The sequence below is a fragment of the Thunnus maccoyii genome, chromosome 10 (assembly GCF_910596095.1).
Source record: "Thunnus maccoyii chromosome 10, fThuMac1.1, whole genome shotgun sequence".
Taxonomy (NCBI): domain Eukaryota; kingdom Metazoa; phylum Chordata; class Actinopteri; order Scombriformes; family Scombridae; genus Thunnus; species Thunnus maccoyii.
Genome location: NC_056542.1, coordinates 804,175 through 827,038, shown reverse-complemented (window position 1 = coordinate 827,038; position 22,864 = coordinate 804,175). Strand labels below are relative to the sequence as shown.

The 22,864-nt window shown below is 41.2% G+C and overlaps 3 protein-coding genes across 13 annotated transcripts in view; all 3 read left to right on the top strand.

Annotated features, from left to right (window-relative positions):
* Positions 1 to 5,602, top strand: part of LOC121905152 (rho guanine nucleotide exchange factor 2-like) — a 42,341-nt gene extending 36,739 nt beyond the window's left edge. For 2 of the 3 annotated variants that reach the window (XM_042423168.1, XM_042423170.1), the window contains 5 exons: positions 59 to 97; positions 179 to 229; positions 311 to 580; positions 1,172 to 1,331; positions 1,632 to 5,602. In XM_042423168.1, coding sequence (XP_042279102.1) covers positions 59 to 97; positions 179 to 229; positions 311 to 580; positions 1,172 to 1,331; positions 1,632 to 1,681 — 570 coding nt within the window. In that variant the 3' untranslated portion in view covers positions 1,682 to 5,602. The remainder of the gene's footprint in view (positions 1 to 58; positions 98 to 178; positions 230 to 310; positions 581 to 1,171; positions 1,332 to 1,631) is intronic. The other variant, XM_042423169.1, reaches the window with a different exon arrangement.
* A 3,054-nt stretch (positions 5,603 to 8,656) lies between these two features.
* Positions 8,657 to 16,240, top strand: LOC121905153 (tropomyosin alpha-4 chain-like). 4 transcript variants are annotated; one of them, XM_042423174.1, is made up of 9 exons: positions 8,657 to 8,973; positions 10,308 to 10,457; positions 10,950 to 11,083; positions 11,521 to 11,638; positions 11,819 to 11,889; positions 12,626 to 12,701; positions 13,813 to 13,875; positions 13,980 to 14,049; positions 15,773 to 16,240. In XM_042423174.1, exons 2-9 carry the CDS (start codon positions 10,323 to 10,325, stop codon positions 15,853 to 15,855), a joined length of 750 nt encoding a protein of 249 aa, XP_042279108.1. In that variant the 5' UTR covers positions 8,657 to 8,973; positions 10,308 to 10,322; the 3' UTR covers positions 15,856 to 16,240. The 4 variants fall into 4 exon arrangements, with proteins under 4 accessions (XP_042279108.1, XP_042279106.1, XP_042279105.1 ...); XM_042423172.1 differs by lacking the exon at positions 12,626 to 12,701 and adding an exon at positions 13,623 to 13,698 and having other exon boundaries at positions 10,305 to 10,457; XM_042423171.1 differs by having other exon boundaries at positions 10,305 to 10,457.
* A 2,712-nt stretch (positions 16,241 to 18,952) lies between these two features.
* Positions 18,953 to 22,864, top strand: part of decr1 (2,4-dienoyl CoA reductase 1, mitochondrial) — an 8,311-nt gene continuing 4,399 nt past the window's right edge. For 2 of the 6 annotated variants that reach the window (XM_042425093.1, XM_042425097.1), the window contains exons 1-2: positions 18,953 to 19,140; positions 22,191 to 22,386. In XM_042425093.1, the coding sequence (XP_042281027.1) occupies positions 19,052 to 19,140; positions 22,191 to 22,386 (285 nt within the window). In that variant the 5' untranslated portion in view covers positions 18,953 to 19,051. Of the gene's footprint in view, positions 19,141 to 19,399; positions 19,460 to 19,912; positions 19,996 to 20,492; positions 20,755 to 21,375; positions 21,399 to 22,190; positions 22,387 to 22,864 lie in introns of those variants that run through there. The other 4 variants (XM_042425098.1, XM_042425095.1, XM_042425094.1 and 1 more) reach the window with 4 other exon arrangements.

The window sequence follows — 22,864 nt, the reverse complement described above, 5'->3', positions numbered from 1 at the left end:
TAAAACTACCAAATTAAGAGTGGCAAGAAAAGTTTCGTCTCTTTTTTTTTTTTCTCAGGACCGAAACGGGAACCAGCTGCAGCAAACCTTAAATGAGGTAAGATGCACTTCCTGTTTTTTGACCAGAGGAAAGAATCTGTCCAATCAGAGCTGTTAGTAACACCTGTCCTCCCCACAGGAAGTCCGTCAGCGATTGGTCAATCTGAGCACGCAGCTTCACGCCCTGCAGGTCAGACAGGAAGTTATTCTTCATATGATGATATTTATGAAAGAGCTACCTGCCTTCTGACACATTAACTCCGCCCCCCAGGCTGCTGTGATTCGTCAGGACTCGATCCTAGAGCTGTGTTTCAGGCCCGGCCCCGCCCCCAGCTCCACCCCCAGCTCCGCCCCCCGCCTCAATCGGTCCATGTCGCGGGACACGGGGCTGGACGCCGGCGGGGAGGCGGTGCTACTGAGGCGGCAGGTGGAGCTGCTGCAGGACGAAGTGACACGGCTGCGTCTGAGGGGGGAGGAGGCGGAGCCAGGCAGCAGGAGGAGGAGCAACGGAGAAACCGGTGATGTCATCAAGGGGGAACAGGTGTGTGTGTGTGTGTGATCTGTCTGATCGTTAAGATCCGTTTTATTGAACTAAAACTAATTCAGATGTTTCCTTCATCGCAGTTTTAGTTGAAGCTGTTTTACAGACGTGTTGATTCAGTAGTTTGTGCTGTTGTTGATCGCAGTGATAGAAAGGAAACAACAAACTACAGCCTCCAAAATCAGCATAAAGTTGTTGAACATCAAGCTTTCTGTGAGGTATATACAGTATACAGATATATATACAGATATATATACAGATATATATATATGTAAGGTGTGATGTTACTGCGTTAGTTTGAGGCAGCTGAACCAAACAAACTGGACATTTTAGTTTAGTTCAAATAAATTAAACTAAGCTAAACTAATATTTACTAAGCTGATATAAACAAAACCAAGCTAAGCTAATATAAACAAAACTAAGCTAATATAAGCTAAGCTAATATAAACAAAACTAAGCTAATATAAGCTAAGCTAATATAAACGAAACTATGCTAATATAAGCTAAGCTAATATAAACTAAACTATGCTAAGCTAATATAAACTAATCTAAGCTAATATAAACTAAGCTAATCTCAGGTGTCTCTGTCAGCAGGTGAGCAGGAGGCGTGGCAGCAGGGAGCTGGAGCCCCGCCCCCTCGCCCCATTGGCCAGTCAGGAGCCTGACGACCAATTAGACGGCGTCCAGGAAGGAATGGAGGATGAAGAGGAGGAAGTGGTGAAGATCTCTCCTCGCTCTGACAGCCCCAGAGGTCCGTTCAGTTCAACTCAATCAATCAATCAATCAGTATATTGATCAGTATTACATGATTTACAATGAGTCAGTGTAACTAATTTGACTAATTTATAAAAGTTTGCCTCGTGTGTGTTCTGATGTTAATAACTGTACGTTCGTCTCTACATGTAACTGAATATTAACTTTTACAAACATGTTAAAATCAAATAATTTGTGATGATATTTTATCAGATATGTTTATTAATTATGAAGAATTAAGAGTTATTGTATTGATCAGTGTTTTATCACCATGGTAACGTGACCTTTGACCTTTCAGACCTGCAGGACATCCCGGAGGAGAGCGAGTGTGGAGCAGATCCCAGTTAACGTCTCGGAGACCTCTGCTGATGTCACCGTGATGTCACCGTGATGTCACAGAGAGCAAGCTGATCGCAGACTTTTTTCAAGGAAGTTGCAGAAGGAGATGATGATGTCATTTCCTGTTGATGTTTTACAGAAGTGAACTTGTTTCGACCAAATCAGACGATCACAGCTGCCATACTTTTGTTCCTGAGATGTTTTCTGAAGGTCACACAGGAAGTATAACCCATGTGACCTGTTTACATCAGTGTCAGGAGCTCCGCCCACAATAGCTGGAGTGGGCGGGGTTTCTGTTGGGATGGGTGGGGTTTGTGGCGGGTGGGCGGGGTTTGGGTGTTAATGGGAGGTTCCCACCATAAACTTGTTGCAGGATAAACTTCAGTTTAAAGTTTCCGTCTGCTTCAAACAAATGAGTTCGTACGTGGCGCGTCCTCAGGTGTGTTTCTACCTGTGCTGGAAGGCGGAGCTAAACGGCTGATGTCACAACCTCTGAGTCTGTGACGGCGCCGCTCACTTTCATTCAGCGTTTCTCTCGTTTGTTCCCATGAAAACTGATATTTTTACATGTTTGTGTGAAGAATGAAAAATGTTTTTTTAAATCTTTAATGTTCAGTTCAGGTGAAGAACTCGACATCATGCGGTTTCCAAGGTAACCGGATATTTATTATTGATCAGAATTTGTGGAAACTAAAAATTAAATCTTTAATTTCTTCTTCAGGGCAAGAAAACAGTTTTTAACCTTTATTGAAGAAGAGATTCTTAAACTTTTACCTTCTTACTTTTAATAAAGTAAAATGTAAAACCCGCCCATGTCCACACCTCCACCTGCCTGGCCAATCAGAGCGCAACAAGAGCGTCAGACGCTCTCTGTGCTGGAGACGTAACCGCTCCTGTAACAGACGGGAGAGTACGTCACATCCTGTGTTTGTTCTTTTTAAGCAGAAAACACACGTTTTATATTCTGATATCTAAATGTTTCTTTACTGGAAACGACACAAAATAACCAACAGCAACTAAACCAGAAACTTCCAGCTGGTTTTTATAGTGAAATGAGGAAAAACTTCAACTAAATGAATCAGCTGTTCGCCGTCAAAGACACCGTGTCCTGCAGCGCTTTCAACCTGAGTGACAGGAAGGAAATGCAAACAGGCATCCGACAAAAGGTCAGCTCGAAACGGCGCGTTGCGGCGCTGCGTCGTGACGCTGCGTCGTGACGCTCGCTCACGTCGCGTTCAGTTAGGACATGTGTAAAGTTGGCGTGACGTCAGATTGTTTCAGAAAGCTCCAGTTTGTTTGAAGCAGACGTAAATGTTCAAATATTCACGGTCACCACACTACATTACCCAGAATGCCTTTGATATCACCAGGACACAGTCCCGGCCTGCTGTGTAGTTCAGATGCTCTCTGACTCTGTCTGTGTTATAATATGTTGAAATGTTTTTATATCTTTGTGATTATGAGAATGAAACAATGTAAACTGTATTTATATGGAAACAAACAGTAAACGTAGTTCGACGTTAGAATTAGATTCAAGTAGAAAAAAAGAACCTGAAACCAAAATTCATATTTTTTAAAATTGAGAATAATGTTTGACAGCAGGCGTGAACGTAGAAGTTTATATAAAGTTCACCAAAATATTTAGAGGAGGGCAGTTTGTTAGCTTGTTAGCATGTTATACTTGTTATACAACAGGAAGCTGGATCAGCCAATCGGCTTGTTTGATGTGCAAAGCTGCGCTGTACGTTACAGAGACGTGTGACATTCAGTGAATCAGCCTGATGAAGAATGTCTGACAGGATGTGACGGTGGATGTATTATAGGACCTGAATACTGGACTCAAAGCCAAATAATCAGCTTCCTGCTGTAAAGAACCTGGATGTTGGATAGAGCATGCTCAGTAGAGACTCCCGCTGTCCGAGCCAGCAGACTTCCTGTTGGCTGATTGTTTACCTGAGTGAGATATAATAATTTAATCATGAGATAAGACTTTATTGATCCCCAGAGGGGACGGTTGCATGTTGCAGCAGGGCAGGAAACACGGAAACTGATAAGAACTACGAGTAATAAACACAACAAAATAAGAAGTAAATGACATTCAGTCTATTTACAATATAAACATTTCAATACGTCTCTCTTGACTTTCCAGATGTTATCAGACTGAATGCATCAAAGTCTGATAATAAAACGAGTCATTTCACTTTTTCCAGCTGAGGGTCAGCTGTTTTCCAATGACTGTGTAGGGAAAATATCTTTTGGGGCCAGTGTGCGTCACGTGACGGACAGGAAGCTGTAATTACACGGTTTGGCTGTTTTGCCAAACTGGCTTCACATTCCGGCGCTGATCCTGCTGAATACATACAGAACAGTTTCTCCCACAGAGGCTCGAGGAAAGTTTTACAAATATAAAACCTTCATAATACAAAAAAAAATAACATTTGTTTGCAGCTGGAGGCGACCTGTCCAAACTTTTACAGACTTCTCTTATCATGGCGGCCTGCAGGGGAAAAGCTTCCTGCTGTAATACTGAGAATCGCCACCGGGGGGGGGGGGGAACTCTGGTATCTTTTGGATGATCAGTGTGGGAGAGAAGTGTTAGGATCTTTATGAGGAGAACGACGGTCGCCATGGACGCGGTCGCCATTGGACACAACCGTGTGATGTCCAGTTCAGTTGATGCTGGATGATTCTGCTGAAGTGAATTTATTCCAGAAGCTGCAGGAGGAGCGACGATGATGATGATGATGAAGGTGATGATGATGATGTCAGCTGGTTGATCTTCGTTTAAGGAGCGGTGAAGAAGAACGTCAACATCAGCTGATAAAACTGAAACAAGCTCCAACACGTCTTCAGCTCAGAGAAAAACAACTCATGTTTGTGTTTAAAAACAGGATTGTAGCCGACAGGAGATATGACGCAACACTTTTACAGATATACAGTCAGACGTCCAATCAGCTGCGAGAGAGTCGAGACGTTCTTCACACACACGCAACATCCAGGAACTCAAGATAAAAACATTAATCTCATGTCATTAATGAGTGACTGTGTGTTTAATATCTCCTGTAAAGGCTTCAGCTCTTCATCAGTACCATGACGTGTTTGTGGTCGCTGATGTTTCTAACCTGTTAAGTTAAACTGATCAGGAAACAAACTTCCTGTTTTTCCAAAAAAAAGCTGAACTCATCAGGCGTTTGTTCCCGGCAGGTTGAGACCGGTCCGGTCTGTCGTTGATGCTGTAATCTGATGTCTGACAGCAGTTTGAAGTTCAGACTGAGCTCTCACGTCGTGGTTTCTGTAAAAAAAAACAAAACAAAAACTAAACTGCTGGATTCAGAAACGCTGCAGAGTTTTACCTGAAATGTAGTTTTTCCTCTCGGACAGTAGACATGTTTAAAGTTAGTGTTTGTATAAAGATTTGATCCGTTCTGCTAAAAAAAGAAGAAAACTGTAAATGATTTGTGTTTTTAATGTAAGTTTATTGTTTTTTTCTGTGTGTTCTTTATAAATCTCATCAGCTGGACACGATGCTGCTGCTGCTGCGCTTTTATTTCTCTACATTCAACTGTTCACTGTCCTTCAGTCTATTCTGTAAAAACAAGGAAACAAGAAACACATTTAAAAAAAAATGCTGTTATTCTCATAAAGTTCATTATAATGAACAGATCAGACTTTCACAGAGACACTGAGATGAAAAACAAACTGCTGTATGAATGAAAATCAATAATATGAGATTAGAGAGATGACAATACACTATATTCACTACAATACCTGAGACAAGTCCAGCAGTGTGTCTCTGTCAGTTTATGTGTGATATGAAGTAATAATAGATCAGATTTAACAGAAAGAGGAATTCAAATTTGTAGAAAAATGAGGTTTTTTGGACTAAAAGAGGTTTTCTTCGCTGTAATCATTCCTCCTGTTCATACTGGATATTAAAGATCCTTCAAATGTGCTTTCAATGGAAGTGATGGAGGATAAAATCCACAGTGTGTCCACACAGTCATTTATTCCTCATCAGTCAAGACAGAAACTGTCTCCTCTCCCTCATTAGCTCATTATCTTAGCTTAGCTTAGCTTAGCTTAGTTTAGAAGCCGGTTGAACTGTGACAGTTGATATTGTTCCAGTTTGACAAACATCTTATAAACGAGCAGCAGCTCCGAACATCAGTCAACTCGAAGCTGCTACAGGCTGAAACACTGAAGCATTTACCCGCAGACTGACGCTAGCAGCCATCTACTCAGACATGCTAACTCTGCTAGCTTCTTCTTCTGATCCGCTAACAACAATAACAGTCATTTAAAAGTCTGTGTGAAGCTTCTATTCAGCTTCAGCAGTCTGAGTTAGTCATATCAAGTGGATATCTGACACATTTACAGTCTTTGTGTTTCCTTGGACAGTGTTTCCCTGTTGAGCTGCAGGTGGAAGTATAGTAACAAAAAGAGGAACTTTGGCACTAAAAAGACTGTAACGTTGAAAGATATCTACTTGATTTGACTCATTTGGACGCTGAAGCTTCATATTAGCTTCAGACTGTGGATTTTGTCCTCCATCACTTCCATTGTAAGGTCATTATGAAGGGATCTTCTAATGGTCAGTATGAACAGGAGGAATGATTACAGCAAGAAACACAGCTTTAATGTTCATTTGATGACTGACTGTTGGTTTAAGAAAAAAATTGTGTGTATTTGTCCTTTAACAATCAATAAACAAAAGTTAAATAAAAAATAAAAGGCTTCAAGACAAAATGTAAAAGAAACAATATAATAATACAATGTCAATATAATACAATATTAATGAATGCTGACTAAATATAATAATATATTAATTCAGAAATGTTAAAAAATAAATAACACAATAATGAATAAATGAGTAAAGTTGTGTTTAAAATACTTCCCCTCTCAGCCTGGACGTCACCTGTTCCTCCTCCTCTCCTCCAGGAGGCGCTGCAGGAGCAGCTTCCTCCTCCGTCACACTGATGAACCGTTAACTCACCGTAGTGCAAAGACATGAAGAGTGCTGAGATGCTAAAAAAAAAAAGACATTTACTTTATATACAGAGGTGATTATGTAGAGTATATACAGCTTATTCAGATATACAGTAATATAATAATTACAGTAATAATTTACAGATTCATTATGTATCTTTCTGAAGATTGTTGTGTTGTGTGTGAAAACGCTGAGTGTAAAAAACATAACGGACGCAGCTGCCATGACGTCACCCGTTGGTTTGTTTTGAAGATTCGAGTTTGGCATTTTGACCGTCGCCATCTTGGATCTTTGGAACCAGAAGTGACCATATTTGGACGAGAGGCTGGAGCTGACCCTAACGCTAGCTGCTAGCTTGGTTAGCATGGAGCATTTACAATCTATGGTTAACTGTGATAATGCTAATGCTAATTTTTGCGACTAGTGAAAAACAGGCTTAAAACCATTAAATACAAAGTTGACTTACTGGAAAGAATTGAACATCTGACTCCTTAGAGGGTCTTTAAGTTCAACCAAACACTGAACAAGACTTTAGGGACGGCTACGGCTATACGCTATGGTTACATTACCTAACCATCCTTGTCGCCATGGTAGCGACTTACCTGCAACAGCACCCACCTGTCACTCAAGGCGACCACGCCGCTATAGAGACCAACAGAACAGTGTTTTGGTAAACATGTTTATTTCTGCTGTAAAGTTGGGTGTTTTAAAGTCTACTGACTCGCTTTTGGAGCCTCGTGTGGCCGTTTGAGGAACTGCAGTTTTTGGCACTTTCAGCCTCAGAGGTTGCTGCTTGGTGTAAACAGACGAGAGGGTCTGGCTGCAGGTCTCCTCTGTGGGGACACTTCCAGCTCAGGCTCTGCTGTCAGGACAGGAAATAACATGTTGTTGGTTTTATGCCCCGCATTAAAAACTGTGGTAGAAAATACAAAATGTGCCAATAAAACATCATGACTCAGCATTGACTCTGACTCTGGCTTCTCTCACATGCTCGGTATCTTACATGTAGTGATTACAGACTGTAACCATTACATTTACAACCTGGTAATGGTATTTATTTAATATTACTATGGACAAGATACTGAAAACACATCATTTCCAGTTACATACAGTGATGTTTAAAGGAAGTAATCCACCCTGTGCTTTGTCGCAGCTTCACAACATTTGTGTGCAAAGTTAATTGTTTACTTTCTTTTGTGTAAAACTGCTGCATGTTGTCCAGTAAAATGTCCAGTTTGAGCGACACCTGTTCTGGTCATTATTTGAAACTTCCTCTACACAACAGTGACGGGCAAATTATTATCCAAAACATCATAGTCCGAATGTTTCACACTGTACCAGTTGTTCTGTTACAGTAGCTCATGTTATATTGTCAGTTTGTGTAAATTTAAATCACCTTAACTATGTGATCTAGTCAGACTATTTGTTACGCCAACACAGCCAAAAACAATGTGATCAAATAGGCTATTGATTGTCAGCTGTTCATATTAAATTCACCTGATCACAGTTAAATAGTGTCTGTCTGCAAAGGGAAATGATGACTCAGACTTTATGGATAAATAAGTAGTAATAAGTAGTTTGTTGAATCAATGAGCTGCTATATTTGTTTATGAGTCAATCAATAAATATCGCTGTATTTACAGATTTAATCACTATGTGCTACATTGACAGAATAAATCAATTCATTCAATATTTAAATAATACTGCTATGCTGATACAATTATTCAATATGTATCATTATATTGGCAGTCAGTCACTTTTCATGGTATGTTGATCGATGTATTTTGCTACATTTCAAGTATTCATAGGATACTAATGTTTTTTTTATCATTGACAACATCACGTTAAGGAGCAACATGTACGCCGTCACAGCCGTTCTGTTTTATTTTGGTGTCATTTCCTGTCCTGCCAGTGGAGCCTGCAGCCAGACTAATGAGTCTGATACTTTTACTTTGGAAAGGCCCTTCTTGCGTCACGTCCTCTGGAGAGAACTTAACCTGGAAGTGGGTCCTCCGAGGAGTGTCCGGATAAGGAAGCAACAGAGACCAGAACCAGAACCAGGAGCAGGACCGAGAGCAGCCAGACCTCCAGAGCTCCAGACCAAGAGACCCGAAGACACGGAGACCCGGGGACGAGACCTGCAGGGACCAGAAACAGAACCAGTTCAGACCGACCCCGCAAAGTCCGCGTTGCAACAGACTTTATTCGGCTAACGGCTAACAGGTAGTTAGCCCGCCTGCTAACACGGAAGTTACCCTGACAGGTGAAGTCGGGCTCGAGCCGCAGGTGTGATTTCTTCTGAGGACTCAGTCAGGTAAGAAGAACCCCACAGGTGCCCCTCACCTCGTCTGCGTCAGCTGCGAGGTGAGCTAACAGGCTAACATGCTAACAGGCTAACAGGGCGGTGGTCCGCTGTTAGCATTGGGAGCTAACTTGCTAACCTGCTGTTTTCAGAACACACCGATCGCATTATTGTAATCAATACTCTTTAATCAGTGATCGGTCATGTATTTCTCCTCAGCAGAATGATCCAACTCTCCAATGTACTCAGTCCTGAGGAGTATTGATTATTGATCATCAGCTGTTGAGGTTGAAATAGGAAGATGATTTTGAAGAACTTTGTCAATTTACTGAAAAGATTCAATAAAGTGTTTGTCAGCGAGTTCAGTTTCATTATGAAGCGGCTCAGTCTGTGGAGAAAATGTACAATTACATGTTCTTATTGCAAATACAGAAAATAAGCTGATTTTGTCGATATTTCTACGTGTTAAAGAGGTCAGTGACTAAATTATTGTAGATCGTAGTTTACTCTTCACTAATCATATTTTATTTGTTTATCTGAATGCTGATTTTAGTTTTTTGCTTCAAGCAAATAATCTGGCAGCTTCATCAGAGGAGGATTTAAAATCTCTCATTAAAACATGATGTCATGTCTTAGTTTTTCCAGAGATCTTGATCATTTTATTAATTTTACACATCAACAAAAATCCCCCCCCCCCCCCCCCACCTCCAGAAATGAATTTTACATTTTTATAATTATCATAGATCATATATTAATTATCGAGCAAAAATTTGATCAAGTTCCAAAGCAGCAGGAAGTATTATTAATTTATTAATATTCTGCTGCAACTGATGATTATTATAATTATTGATTAATCTCCAGGACATTTTGTCAATTAATCATTCAGTCATAAAATGTCATAAAGTTATGATTGACTAATTATTTATAATTCAGTTACTCAGCTGATCATCTCAGCTCAGGTTATTTGCTTTTGATCGGTCAATATTGAGAAAGTTGCTAAAGCTGATCAGGTATTAATCATTATTGATCAATAGTCAGTAGAGCTGCAACTAACAATTATTTTTGTTATTGATTAATCTGCAGATTATTTCCTCAATTAATCAATTGGTTGTTTGGTCTATAAAATGTCGGTTCTTATCAAACAAACAGGAGAAAATTGTGCATTTGTTTGGGACTATTTTCAGCGGCGGATGAATCCACATTTGCTGCTCTAGTGAGTATTTGTGGCAGCAGGACGTGTCTGTGTGTGTTCATGGTGACGATCTGTTCAGTGTTGGTTTGACTCTAAACGTGAAGAAGAAACATAAAATAAACAGCTGCTCTTCTTCCTCCTGCAGCAGCAGCAGCAGAAGAAGAAGAAGATGAGTGGAGGCGTGAACAGCATCGATGCAGTGAAGAAGAAGATCAAGGTCCTGCAGGGGCAGGCGGAGGAGGCCGAGGAGCGAGCGGAGAACCTGCAGAGACAGGTGGAGGAGGAGAAGAGAATCAGAGAACAGGTAACCACACCTGCAGCACTCACACACACCTGCACAGGTGGTTCTGTTATGGTTCTGTTAGGTTCTCTTATGGTTCTGTTATTGTTCTGTTACTGTTCTGTGTGGTTCTCGGTGTGTCAGGTTGAGTCAGATGTCTGAAATACCTGAATGTGTTGAAGGAAGAATGTTTGGTATGTTGGAGGTGAAGAACAGAGTCTGACTGCTCTGTAGTACTCTGTGGTACTCTGTAGTACTCTGTAGTACTCTGTAGTACTCTGTGGTACTCTGTAGTACTCTGTGGTACTGCATAGTACTGTGTAATACTCTGTACCTTGTAGTTTAGTCAGTGAAACCTTCCACAGTGTTAAATGTTGTTGACAGTTTCTCAGACACAAACAAACACTAATAGAACAGAAGAGCTGATCAGTTACTGCTGTAGTGTGTGAGGTTGTTTACCTGTGATACAGGTGAGGCTGACTGTGGGCTCGCTGTCCCCCGCTGTGTGTCTTGCAGGCGGAGTCGGAGGTGGCGTCTCTGAGTCGTCGTCTGCAGCTCAGTGAGGACAATCTGGATCGAGCTCAGGAGAGACTGGCCACCGCGCTCCACAAGCTGGAGGAGGTGGAGAAGGCTGCCGACGAGAGCGAGAGGTCAGATACACACACACCTGAGACACACACACCTGAGACACACACACCTGAGATACACACACACACCTGAGACACACACACCTGAGACACACACACACACCTGAGACACACACACACCTGAGACACACACACCTGAGACACACACACCTGACACACACACACCTGAGACACACACACACCTGAGACACACACACCTGAGACACACACCTGAGACACACACACACCTGAGACACACACACCTGAGACACACACACACCTGAGACACACACACCTGAGACACACACACCTGAGACACACACACCTGAGACACACACACACCTGAGACACACACACACCTGAGAGACACACACACCTGAGACACACACACACCTGAGACACACAGCTGTAATATAAGTGAAAACACGCCTGAAACATGTGATTATATTTGTGTGTGTCAGAGGGATGAAGGTGATAGAAAACAGAGCTCTGAAGGACGAGGAGAAGATGGAGCTGCTGGAGCTTCAGCTGAGAGAAGCCAAACAGATCGCAGAGGAGGCCGACCGCAAATATGAAGAGGTACACACACACACACACACACACACACACACACACACCTGTTTGTGTTGTTTGAGCTGTGTGTGTGTGTGTGTGTGTGTGTGTGTGTGTGTGTGTGTGTGTGTCAGACAGGATGTTTATGTCGTGTGATTGGTGGATTTTAATAAGGTGTGTGTGTGTGTGTGTGTGTTTCATTGACAGGTGGCTCGTAAGCTGGTGATGGTAGAAGGAGAACTGGAACGAGCTGAAGAGAGAGCTGAGCAGAGCGAGAGGTTAAAACACACACACAGTATACACACATACACACACAGTATACACACATACACACACAGTATACACACATACACACACAGTATACACACATACAGTATACATACACACACGTATACACATACAGTACACACATACACACACACATATAACACACATCTATGCATGTCTAACATCTGCCAACATCATGAAGCTGCTTCTGCTACTGCTGATAGACAGAGAGAGAGAGAGAGAGAGAGAGAGACAGGTAGAGAGAGAGAGAGAGACAGGTAGAGACAGGAAGTTGAGACCAGGTCTGGATTGGACCTGCATCACCACCTGCTGCCACAGAGCTTCCAGAAATGTTTTCAGGATCCGAACAGTCATGAAAACCTGCACATGTGATCGGCCAACATGTCAACATGTCACTAAACTCACCAGCTGACTGATTGTTTACTTCTATCAGCTTTCATGTAGTTTGATGTCATTCAATCCAACTTTATTAGCTCAGTGTTTTACCGTCTCAGTCAGACATGAAGCAGGTGGTCGCTGGGAGGAAAGGTGATGTAATCAGACTGATGATGATGATGATGTCACTATGATGTCACGCTGCTTCACTAACAGCGCTCTATGCATCCATCTTTCTCTTCCTGTCCGTTTCCATGGAAACATGTCGGTGCCGCTGCATGCCCTACTTCATCCGTCCTGCTACCTGTCTGTCTGTCCACCTGTCTGTCCACCTGCTCACCTGTCTAACAGTAAAGTCCGGAGGTTGGAGGAGCAGTTGAGGAGTTTCGACCAGTCACTGAAGAGCCTGCAGGCCTCTGAGGACAAGGTACTGAGGGTCACCTGACCTCCCACCTGCTGTCAATTAAATCAGAGGATCACCACCTGACCTCTCACTGCCTCCATGACCTCTGACCTCTGACCTTTAGCTACTGCTTCAGCTCCTCCTCCTGCTGCTCTCTGCATGACTCTAGTCTGCTGCAGACACCAAATAACACTGAGACATTTTTACTCACTACACCTGACATCAGATAACTCAGAGACAGGGTTACTCACTACACCTGACATCAGATAACTCAGAGACAGGGTTACTCACAACACCAGACATCAGATAACTCAGAGACAGGGTTACTCACAACACCAGACATCAGATAACTCAGAGACAGGGTTACTCACTACACCTGACATCAGATAACTCAGAGACAGGGTTACTCACTACACCTGACATCAGATAACTCAGAGACAGGGTTACTCACTACACCTGACATCAGATAACTCAGAGACAGGGTTACTCACAACACCTGACATCAGATAACTCAGAGACAGGGTTACTCACTACACCTGACAACAGATAACTCAGAGACAGGGTTACTCACTACACCTGACATCAGATAACTCAGAGACAGGGTTACTCACTACACCTGACATCAGATAACTCAGAGACAGGGTCACTCACTGCACCAGACATCAGATAACTCAGAGACAGGGTTACTCACTACACCAGACATCAGATAACTCAGAGACAGGGTTACTCACTGCACCAGACATCAGATAACTCAGAGACAGGGTTACTCACTACACCTGACATCAGATAACTCAGAGACAGGGTTACTCACTACACCTGACATCAGATAACACAGAGACAGGGTTACTCACTACACCTGACATCAGATAACTCAGAGACAGAAGGACTCAGGACAGCGCAGCTCCGTGTGACAGTGTGTTGTTCTGTGTGACCTTTGACCTGCAGCAAGTGTCGAGTGTTGGAGGAGGAGCTGAAAACTGTCTTCACTAGTGCAAAGTCTCTGGAGGCTCAGGCTGAAAAGGTAGGAGGTCAGAGGGGCTTTCAACACCTGAGATATGTTTACCTGCTGGGTCTCAGCACACCTTAGGTGTGAGCACACCTGGTTCTCTGATTGGCTGCTGTCTGTGTGTCTCAGTATTCTCTGAAGGAGGACAGGTATGAAGAGGAGATCAAGAACCTGAGCAACAAACTGAAGGAGGTGAGAAACAAATTATGTCAAATATACTTCCTGTTTATCACTTGCTGACTTCCTGTTTATCACCTGCTGACTTTCTGTTTATCACCTGTTGACTTCCTGTCCAGGCTGAAACCAGAGCAGAGTTTGCGGAGCGCACAGTGGCCAAACTGGAAAAAACCATTGATGGACTGGAAGGTGAGACTGATTCTGACTACTACTATTACTACTACTGTTACTACTATTACTACTATTATTATTACTATTACTACTATTACTATTACTACTACTATTACTACTATTGTTATTACTATTACTACTACTGTTACTACTATTACTACTATTACTACTATTACTTTTACTACCACTATTACTATTGCTACTACTATTACTATTACTACTATTACTATTACTACTACTATTACTACTACTATTACTATTACTACTACTATTACTACTATTATTATTACTATTACTGCTATTATTATTACTACTACTATTACTATTACTACTATTACTATTACTACTATTACTACTACCACTATTACTATTACTACTACTGTTACTACTATTACTACTATTATTATTACTATTACTACTATTATTATTACTACTACTATTACTATTACTATTACTACTATTACTATTACTACTACTATTACTATTACTACTATTACTATTACTATTACTACTATTACTATTACTACTTATACTACTACCACTATTACTATTACTACTACTGTTACTACTATTACTACTATTATTATTACTATTACTACTATTATTATTACTATTACTACTATTACTATTACTACTATTACTATTACTACCACTATTACTATTACTACTATTACTTTTACTACCACTATTACTATTATTATTACTACTATTACTATTAATACCACTATTACCATTGCTACTACTATTATTATTACTACCACTATTACTATTACCACTATTACTATTACTACTATTACTATTATTATTATTACTATTACTACCACTATTACTACTATTACTATTACTACCACTATTACTACTATTACTACCACTATTACTATTACTACTACTATTACTTTTACTACCACTATTACTATTACTACTATTACTACCACTATTACTACTATTACTATTACTACTATTACTATTACTACCACTATTACTATTACTACTATTACTATTACTACCACTATTACTACTATTACTACCACTATTACTATTACTACTACTATTACTTTTACTACCACTATTACTATTACTACTATTACTACCACTATTACTACTATTACTATTACTACTATTACTATTACTACCACTATTACTACTATTACTACCACTATTACTATTACTACTACTATTACTTTTACTACCACTATTACTATTATTATTACTACTATTACTATTAATACCACTATTACTATTGCTACTACTATTATTACTTTTACTACCACTATTACTATTACTATTACTACTATTACTATTACTACTACTATTACTATTACTATTACTACTATTACTATTACTACTACTATTACTATTACTACTACTGTTACTACTATTACTATTACTACTATTACTACACCACTATTACTATTACTACTACTGTTACTACTATTACTACTATTATTATTACTATTACTACTATTACTATTACTACTATTACTACCACTATTACTACTATTACTACCACTATTACTATTACTACTATTACTTTTACTACCACTATTACTATTATTATTACTACTATTACTATTAATACCATTATTACAATTGCTACTATTATTATTACTACCACTATTACTACCACTATTACTATTACTATTACTACTATTACTATTACTACTATTACTACTACTACTCAGAGTGACACTTCTGTTCTGTGTCTGATTGTTTGTTTGTTTGTTTGTTTGTTTGTTTTCAGACTCTCTGACTTCGGCCAGAAACGCCAACATGGAGCTGCAGGCGACTCTGAATCAGACCATGGAGGAGCTCAACTCTTGCTGAACCTCCTCCCTCCTCCCCCTGCTCCTCCCTGCTCCTCCTCCCTCCTCCCCTCTGCTCCTCCCTCCTCCTCCTCTCTCATCTCTGCTGCCTGAGTCGATGTCGGGAACTCTGTGGCCAAAACATTCCTTTTGCTCCTGGATCTCCTTGCACCTCCTGCTCCTCTAATACTTTTACTCTTCCTCCTCCACCACCTCCTCCTCCTCCTGGTGGATGCGAGGGAGGTGTCAGGGTGGTGCAGATTTCTCCTCTTCTCTAAATGATTCCTACTTTCACACATTCCTTCTCTGAACCTTGAAGTCACATTTGGAGTGTTGCTTTTTTTTACTCCTCCTGTCTGGCCCCCCTCCTCCTCCCTCCTCCCCCCATCTCCTCTCTCCCCCCCTCCTCCTCCCTCCTCCCCCCATCTCCCCGCACCCCCCCTCCCCCCTCCTCCTCCCTCCTCCCCCCATCTCCCCCCACCCCCCCTCCCTCCTCCCCCAATCTCCTCTTTCCTCTCTCCTCCCTCCTTCTTCCTCCTCCCATCTCCTCTCCCTCCTCCCTCCTCCCCCTCCTCCCTCCTCCCCCCATTTCCTCTCTCCTCCTTCCCTACTGTCGGTGCCAACCCCCCCTCACCCTCCTCCTCTGATGATCATCTGAGGGAGGCCAGACGAGGATGTTGGGAGATTGTTTTTTTTTTCTATAAGGGATTCTAACAGTGACTTACAGCCGTTCCCTTGTTAAGTGATTAACTAATTAATTAACGACTAATTAACCTCTGAGTGTTTGTCTTAACGGTTTGTCGCTACTTTGATTTGTCTTCTTTGCCACAATAATTAATGATTGATTGATTAATTAGCCAATGTCCTGTTAGCCAAATGATTGATTGTTTTTGTTCCTGGGAGGGGGGCGTGGTTTAAGGGATCAGCCAATCATAGTGAGGCATTCCACTGCCATATATATATGGTGAACCAGGGGCCAATAAGAAGTCAGATAGACACGCCCCCTTTCTTTTTTTTTTCTTCTACAGGTGACCTTTGACCTGATGACGTGAATTAATAAAGTTTAGAAGTGTTTTTATCTGGAAGCCAGTGATGATGTCATCACTGTGCTGATGTCATCTCATTGTAATAAATCATGATACATAGTGACAACAGGATTTTATAAAATAAAAGCACCATCGCTGGTATGTAGATCCAACATGGACTCACTGTCGTTATTCACAGACATCAAAGTTAAATGATTTCTCGTTATGTTTCATCCTGACTGTACGGAGTCTCGGAGGGGTCATGAGAAGAAACAAACTTGTGCTCTCAGTTTAACGTCTCCGTCTACTCAGAGATGTTTCTTCTTCTGCTGAATGTTTGAGCTTCTCTGCAGTTTGTTTTCATTCGTCTGCTGAAGGAGGAAAGTTTCTCTGAGCTCACTGAAAGTCTGATTTTTTAAGAGGCGGGGCTACAAGCAGGATTTGTGACATCACAAATAGCTTTTAAGCCAATCATGGTTCAGTATTCAACTTACACAGGTGTGATGTGGAAACTTGAAGCCTCCAGAGCAGAAACACTGAGATGAACTTCACAGTGAAATGTCACATATTTACATATTCATAAATTCAGGATTTAAGGAGTTAATTGTAATTTCAAGGATTTTATCAAGATAATTGAATGTTTTTGTGAAAAAAACAATATCAGACACATCATTAGTCAAAGCAGAGTGTTTCATATACATCTTCAAACATGTCTAGAGGAGTCGATTCAGTCATTTGTGCTCTTGATTTAATAGAGCACAAATTAATTTGAGAGTATAAACTAGTTTTTTTTCTTCGTGGGCCCTTCTGGGCTCCGTATGAATGTGAAATAGTGGAACAGTTTTAGAAGCTCCTTCCTGTTTGATCAGTTTCCTTCATTGTGAAACTTCCTTTTCTGTGGTTGGATGTGTTGAAGGGAGCAGCAGCGCCTCCTGCTGGTCTGACAGGTAACTGATCCAGGTGGATATTAACGTACAGATGAATTAAAAGCAAGTCATGAAGAAGATTCTGTCACTTCACGTTTCATTGTATTTTGAGTTGAACTTTGTAAAAGTTACTTTTTTAATTCATCAAACCATCAAGAAGGACGACAACAGGATCAACAACCTGCAGCTCAAACTAACTGATGTTCAATAAAACTTCTTCCAGGCATGTATATTATATTAGTATATTCAGTCTGTAAATAGAATCAAACTTAGAGGAAAAGTGACTCAGACTAAAGAACATCTGACTGTTGACTTCTCTCTGCATGAGCTCAGATTCTTTACTGCAGTACTAATACAACAATGATAAAATACTCCATCAGAAGTACATTTCTGCATTCAAACTTGTATTTTACTTCAGTAAAAGTAGAACACTTCCTGTTGTATTACTGGTTCGATACTTGAATGTATGAACAGAAGTTTAAATATTCAGACAGTTCATTGAATTTTCTAACTGCATCATCATGTCTATAAAATCAGACAGCTGCAGTATTCACTACTACTTCACTACTGCACAGAGAAGAAGCAGGAAACTTTAGAAAACAACAAACGGAAACATCGAATCTTAAACTTTAAAACTTCACAGATGTTCTGAACGTTGAAGCTGAAGATTCTTCGTCTCTGTGATGTTGAATTTGAAGTTGCATCAGTATTACATCACTTCCTGTTGGTACAGCACAGTACAGGACACTGAAAACTGACAGTTACTATGAAGTAATCTGAATACAGTTAGTTTGTAGTGAGACTAACGAGTCCTGATGAACCGTCTGATGCTCGAAGGCACGAAGGCAGAAATCTGAAGGATGTTTGTTCCTGTCAAACAGCTGCTGGCTGACGTCTGTTTAAATAAAGTTTATCATCAAAAACACATTTACAGTTTGAAGTTAAAACCTGTTCAGGTGAGAATCTCCCAGCAGCCTTTGCTCTGAGTGATGATGTCATCAACCTGACAGTGACGGAGCTGTAAACTTGTCTTCAGTTCTGATTGATAATTATCAATTTATTGATCAAATGTTCTGATAGATCAAACTGTTTGGAGATGAAAAGAACTCTATTGATCCTCAGAGAGGAAACGCTGATCAGCTCCACAGACCTGATCAATACGATTATTGATCAGTGATTATCAGCTGATGATGAAGCTGCTTCCTCGGCCAGCGTCAGGATCGGCTGCAGCTGCTCCTCTAACGAGGGGGCGTCGGCCTCATTAGTGATGATCCAATCAAACTTGACGCTGCTGTCCAACCCACACTCTGACTCTGCATCATCCACACCTGAGAGAGAGGACAGTCAGACAGACAGGTAAACACACAGGTTCACACACAGACAGACAGACAGACAGGTCATCATACCTGCAGTGAAGCTCCACCCCCTCTGTTTCCTGGTGTTCTCTGAACTTTGAACTCTGACACATCGAGTCTGTTGAGGAAACTCTGTCCAGAACCACTGCAGGTCTGACAGCCGCCGGGCATCACTCACCACCTGACCAATCAGAGAGCAGAGCGTCACTCACCGCCTGACCAATCAGAGAGCAGAGCGTCACTCACCGCCTGACCAATCATTTCACCTCAGTGGTTGCTACAGTGTCGCTGTGGTGTCTTGGAAGCTGCAAGATCAGCAGGTGGTCGCTAGTTGGTCACATAGCCTGTCGGTTGCTACGGTGTTGCCAGTCAGTTGTTATGGTGTTGCTGATTGGTTGCTACAGTGTTGCCAGTCAGTTGTTATGGTGTTGCTGATTGGTTGCTACGGTGTTGCCAGTCGGTTGCTACGGTGTTGCTAGTCAGTTTGCTATGGTGTTGCTGATTGGTTGCTACGGTGTTGCTAAGGAGTACTTTGGTTGTTTGGATCACATGTGAAAGTGGCTCAGTGGAGGAGCAGCAAACAAAGAGTCCAGAAGAAGAGAAAGTAGAATAGAAGTAAAAGAGAAGAAGAAGAAGTGGCGGTGACATCAGCATATGACCACCTACCCAGACAGGTTGCCGTGCTCCTCTGGTTGCTAGGCGACAGAAGAATCCGGGGTCCTTGAGTCGTCGAGCTTCTCCCCAGCGAATCATATCAGCCCGATACTGCTCCTTATAAAGACCAGGACCCAGTAGCTGGTCCAGGTCCAGACCATGTTCCTGCAGGACCAGCACACAGAACCAGCATGACTCAGGGGTAACCATGGAGATGTAACCGTGGAGATGTAACCATGGTGACGTGTCTATGTCTCACCTGAGCGTACTGCTGTTTCAGAGGTCCAGACAGACGCAGGACGCAGCAAACATCTGCTCCTAAACTACAGAAGAAGAAGTATCAAAGTAAAAGTATCTCATAATGTCTCCATTTACAGTCTCATATTGATCATGTACATATTATTGGAATGTTAATATTGATTCAGTGACGTCATGTAAACAGACTCAGTCTCTGTAACTGTAAACTTTATAAACCGATCATTTAAAATGTAAAATATTGATCTCAGGTCGGCACTGACACAAATCATTGATCAGACAGTGAATACAGAAACTGATCAGATCAATAAAGCGGATGTGATCGGTAAATTACCGGTTGAGGATCAAGTCTGTCACATAATCTTTTCCGGACTTCCGTTTCCCGCTGAAGACCAGAATCAGTTGGGGTTCAGAGACTCGATCCTCCATCTGTCGTCAGTGATCACCTATCGATCCCTGCTGATCCGCTGCTCATTTATATCCGCTCCGTGTTCGGACGGTCGGACCACACCGGGCCGGTACCGTAACTGACAGAGGAAACAGGAAGCACTTCCAAATAAATCTCCTCTCGGACTAACTGACGTCACTTATCAATATTAAACTGATTGGTTATCGATCAGACGATGTGTGAAGTTTTTCTGTGGAGAGAAATCAGCAAAATAAAGCGCAGTGTTTTTCTGAAGGACGACAGTTTAGACGCATTACGGTAACACATGATCATCGTCACATTCTGGACTGAACCACTGCAGCTGCGGGCGGGGGGGGGGCATGTAATGATTATTTAACAAAGCGTGGTAAAATCATATGTTTGTGTCTTGTTGTTCTACATGTCACTTAAACATTTTCAGTAAAGATTAAACTGTGATCTTTGTGTGTTAGTTACAGAAAGAATGTGTGTAAATGTGCTTTTGTGTAAACAGACAGGTGACAAATGAAAGGACAAACTGGTCCAGGTCTGAATGCTGGACCCCTACAGTGAGGGGGTCTGGGGGCTCTGTTATGCTGGCATGGTTTGGGTCCACTTGTCCCCTTAGAGGGAAGCGTCACTGCTAATCAATACAAAGTTGTTCTGAGTGATCACCTTTATCCTATGATGAAACATTTCTATCCTGATGGGAGTGGTCTCTTCCAGGATGACAATGCCCCAATTCACCGGGCACGTGGGGTCACTGAATGGTTTCAAAGTCACCAGATCTCCACCCAGCTCAACACCTGTGGCAGATTTTGGACTGACGTGTTTGACAGCGCTCTACACCACCATCATCAAAACACCAAATGAGGAAATATCTTTTTGAAGAATGATGTTCATCCCTCCAGAAGAGTTCAGAGACTTTTAGAATCAATGTCAAGGTGTATTGATGCTGTTCTGGTGGCCCAACTCCTTCTTAAGACACTTTATTTTGGCTTTTCCTTTCATTTGTCACCCGTCCGTATGTACAGCAGTTTGTTTGTGGCTTAAACTTAACATTAGTCAACAATCAGGTATTTATTCATCAACATTGTATCAATCATGAACAGTGTCTCTAGTCTCTAGAATATCAGAAAATAATTTTTGGGGGTAAATTGAACCATTGACTCAACTTGCTCCAACATCACCGGCACATTTTACTCCACAACCTCCATTTAGACAAAACTGTTTCACACAGTGGCTCAGATCCACAGTTATGCTGAGTTTATGGCCTTGTTTTGTAGCTTACACTGACTTAAATTAACATGTAATAATGTCCAAATCTTATCATTTTTAATTAAGATACAAGACTGATAACTTTATTAACATGATGAATTCACTTGGCATGACAAAAATCTTTTTTTTTGCTCTGGTTTGCTGACCACTCTGGTCAGCAAAACGTCAAAGAAGAATTCAAACTTCTATGTATAAATATATTTTTTAGCAGTTAGACTAACATAATTATGCTTAATACTTGCAAAAACACCTATATTGACATTTATTTTTTTAAATTATGAAATCATACAGCCATCTTTTGTTCATTCATTCATTAAACTGAAGTCATTTATTGTTGTGGCTCAAACGCATCAACTAGTTCATCCTCAGGTCTTTGCTGAATAGTTTGTAAGGTTGATGCCTTTAATAATGTTTTCATTGTATTTTTGATGCGCTATATAGTCTATTGTCCTCCTCAGCCACCGTAGCGTCGTGTCCAGGTGGGCGTGTCTTGGAGGAGTCGTGGGGGCGTGGCTTGTAGGTCTGCAGGGCTGCAGCTGGACTCTTCTCTCATGTTGCTGTGATCCGGGTCACACGACGTCATCAAACATGGCGGCAGCGGTGTTTTGGAGGAAAGCAGAACTTTTCCGAGCCGTGAAGACTTCAGTCCAGAGGGTGAGAAAACATTTATTAATTACAAAAAAAAACATTATCCTTAAAACCGGAAACTGTGACGTCAGAGCAGCGCCGAAAAACAACACAATCAATAATCAATCCGCGTGTCTGTTAGAAGTTTAATGTGAGGTGTTAATAAGTGAATAAAGAAGTTTGAAAGACGGTTTTAGATTTATTTCGTGTTTTTTTTTCAACCTGCAGCTGTTTGACCTTTCACCCACTTCTCGTGCCTCCGCACGCGCGCCGCCGCTCAGCGTGCACGAGGATCCATTGATCATTTTTCCACTTGAGTGACAGAAATAAATCACGAAGAATATTTTCTGTGTTTGAGTCTGTTTGTTAGTTTTCATCCAACATGAAGAAATTCAGTTTATTTACATCTAAAAATGTTTAAAAAGCAAAAGAATCCAAATAATTTGAAACAATTTCTTCTTTAAACTGACTCAAATAAAATACTTTTCAAATTAAGACCAAATTA

Bases quoted from the DNA above. Each gene is read 5' to 3' on its own strand.
- LOC121905153 (XM_042423174.1), top strand. From the start codon at position 10,323: ATGAGTGGAGGCGTGAACAGCATCGATGCAGTGAAGAAGAAGATCAAG. The intron at 11,639-11,818 runs GTACACACACAC...TTTCATTGACAG, and splicing joins CCGACCGCAAATATGAAGAG to GTGGCTCGTAAGCTGGTGAT. The intron at 14,050-15,772 runs GTGAGACTGATT...GTTTGTTTTCAG, and splicing joins AACCATTGATGGACTGGAAG to ACTCTCTGACTTCGGCCAGA.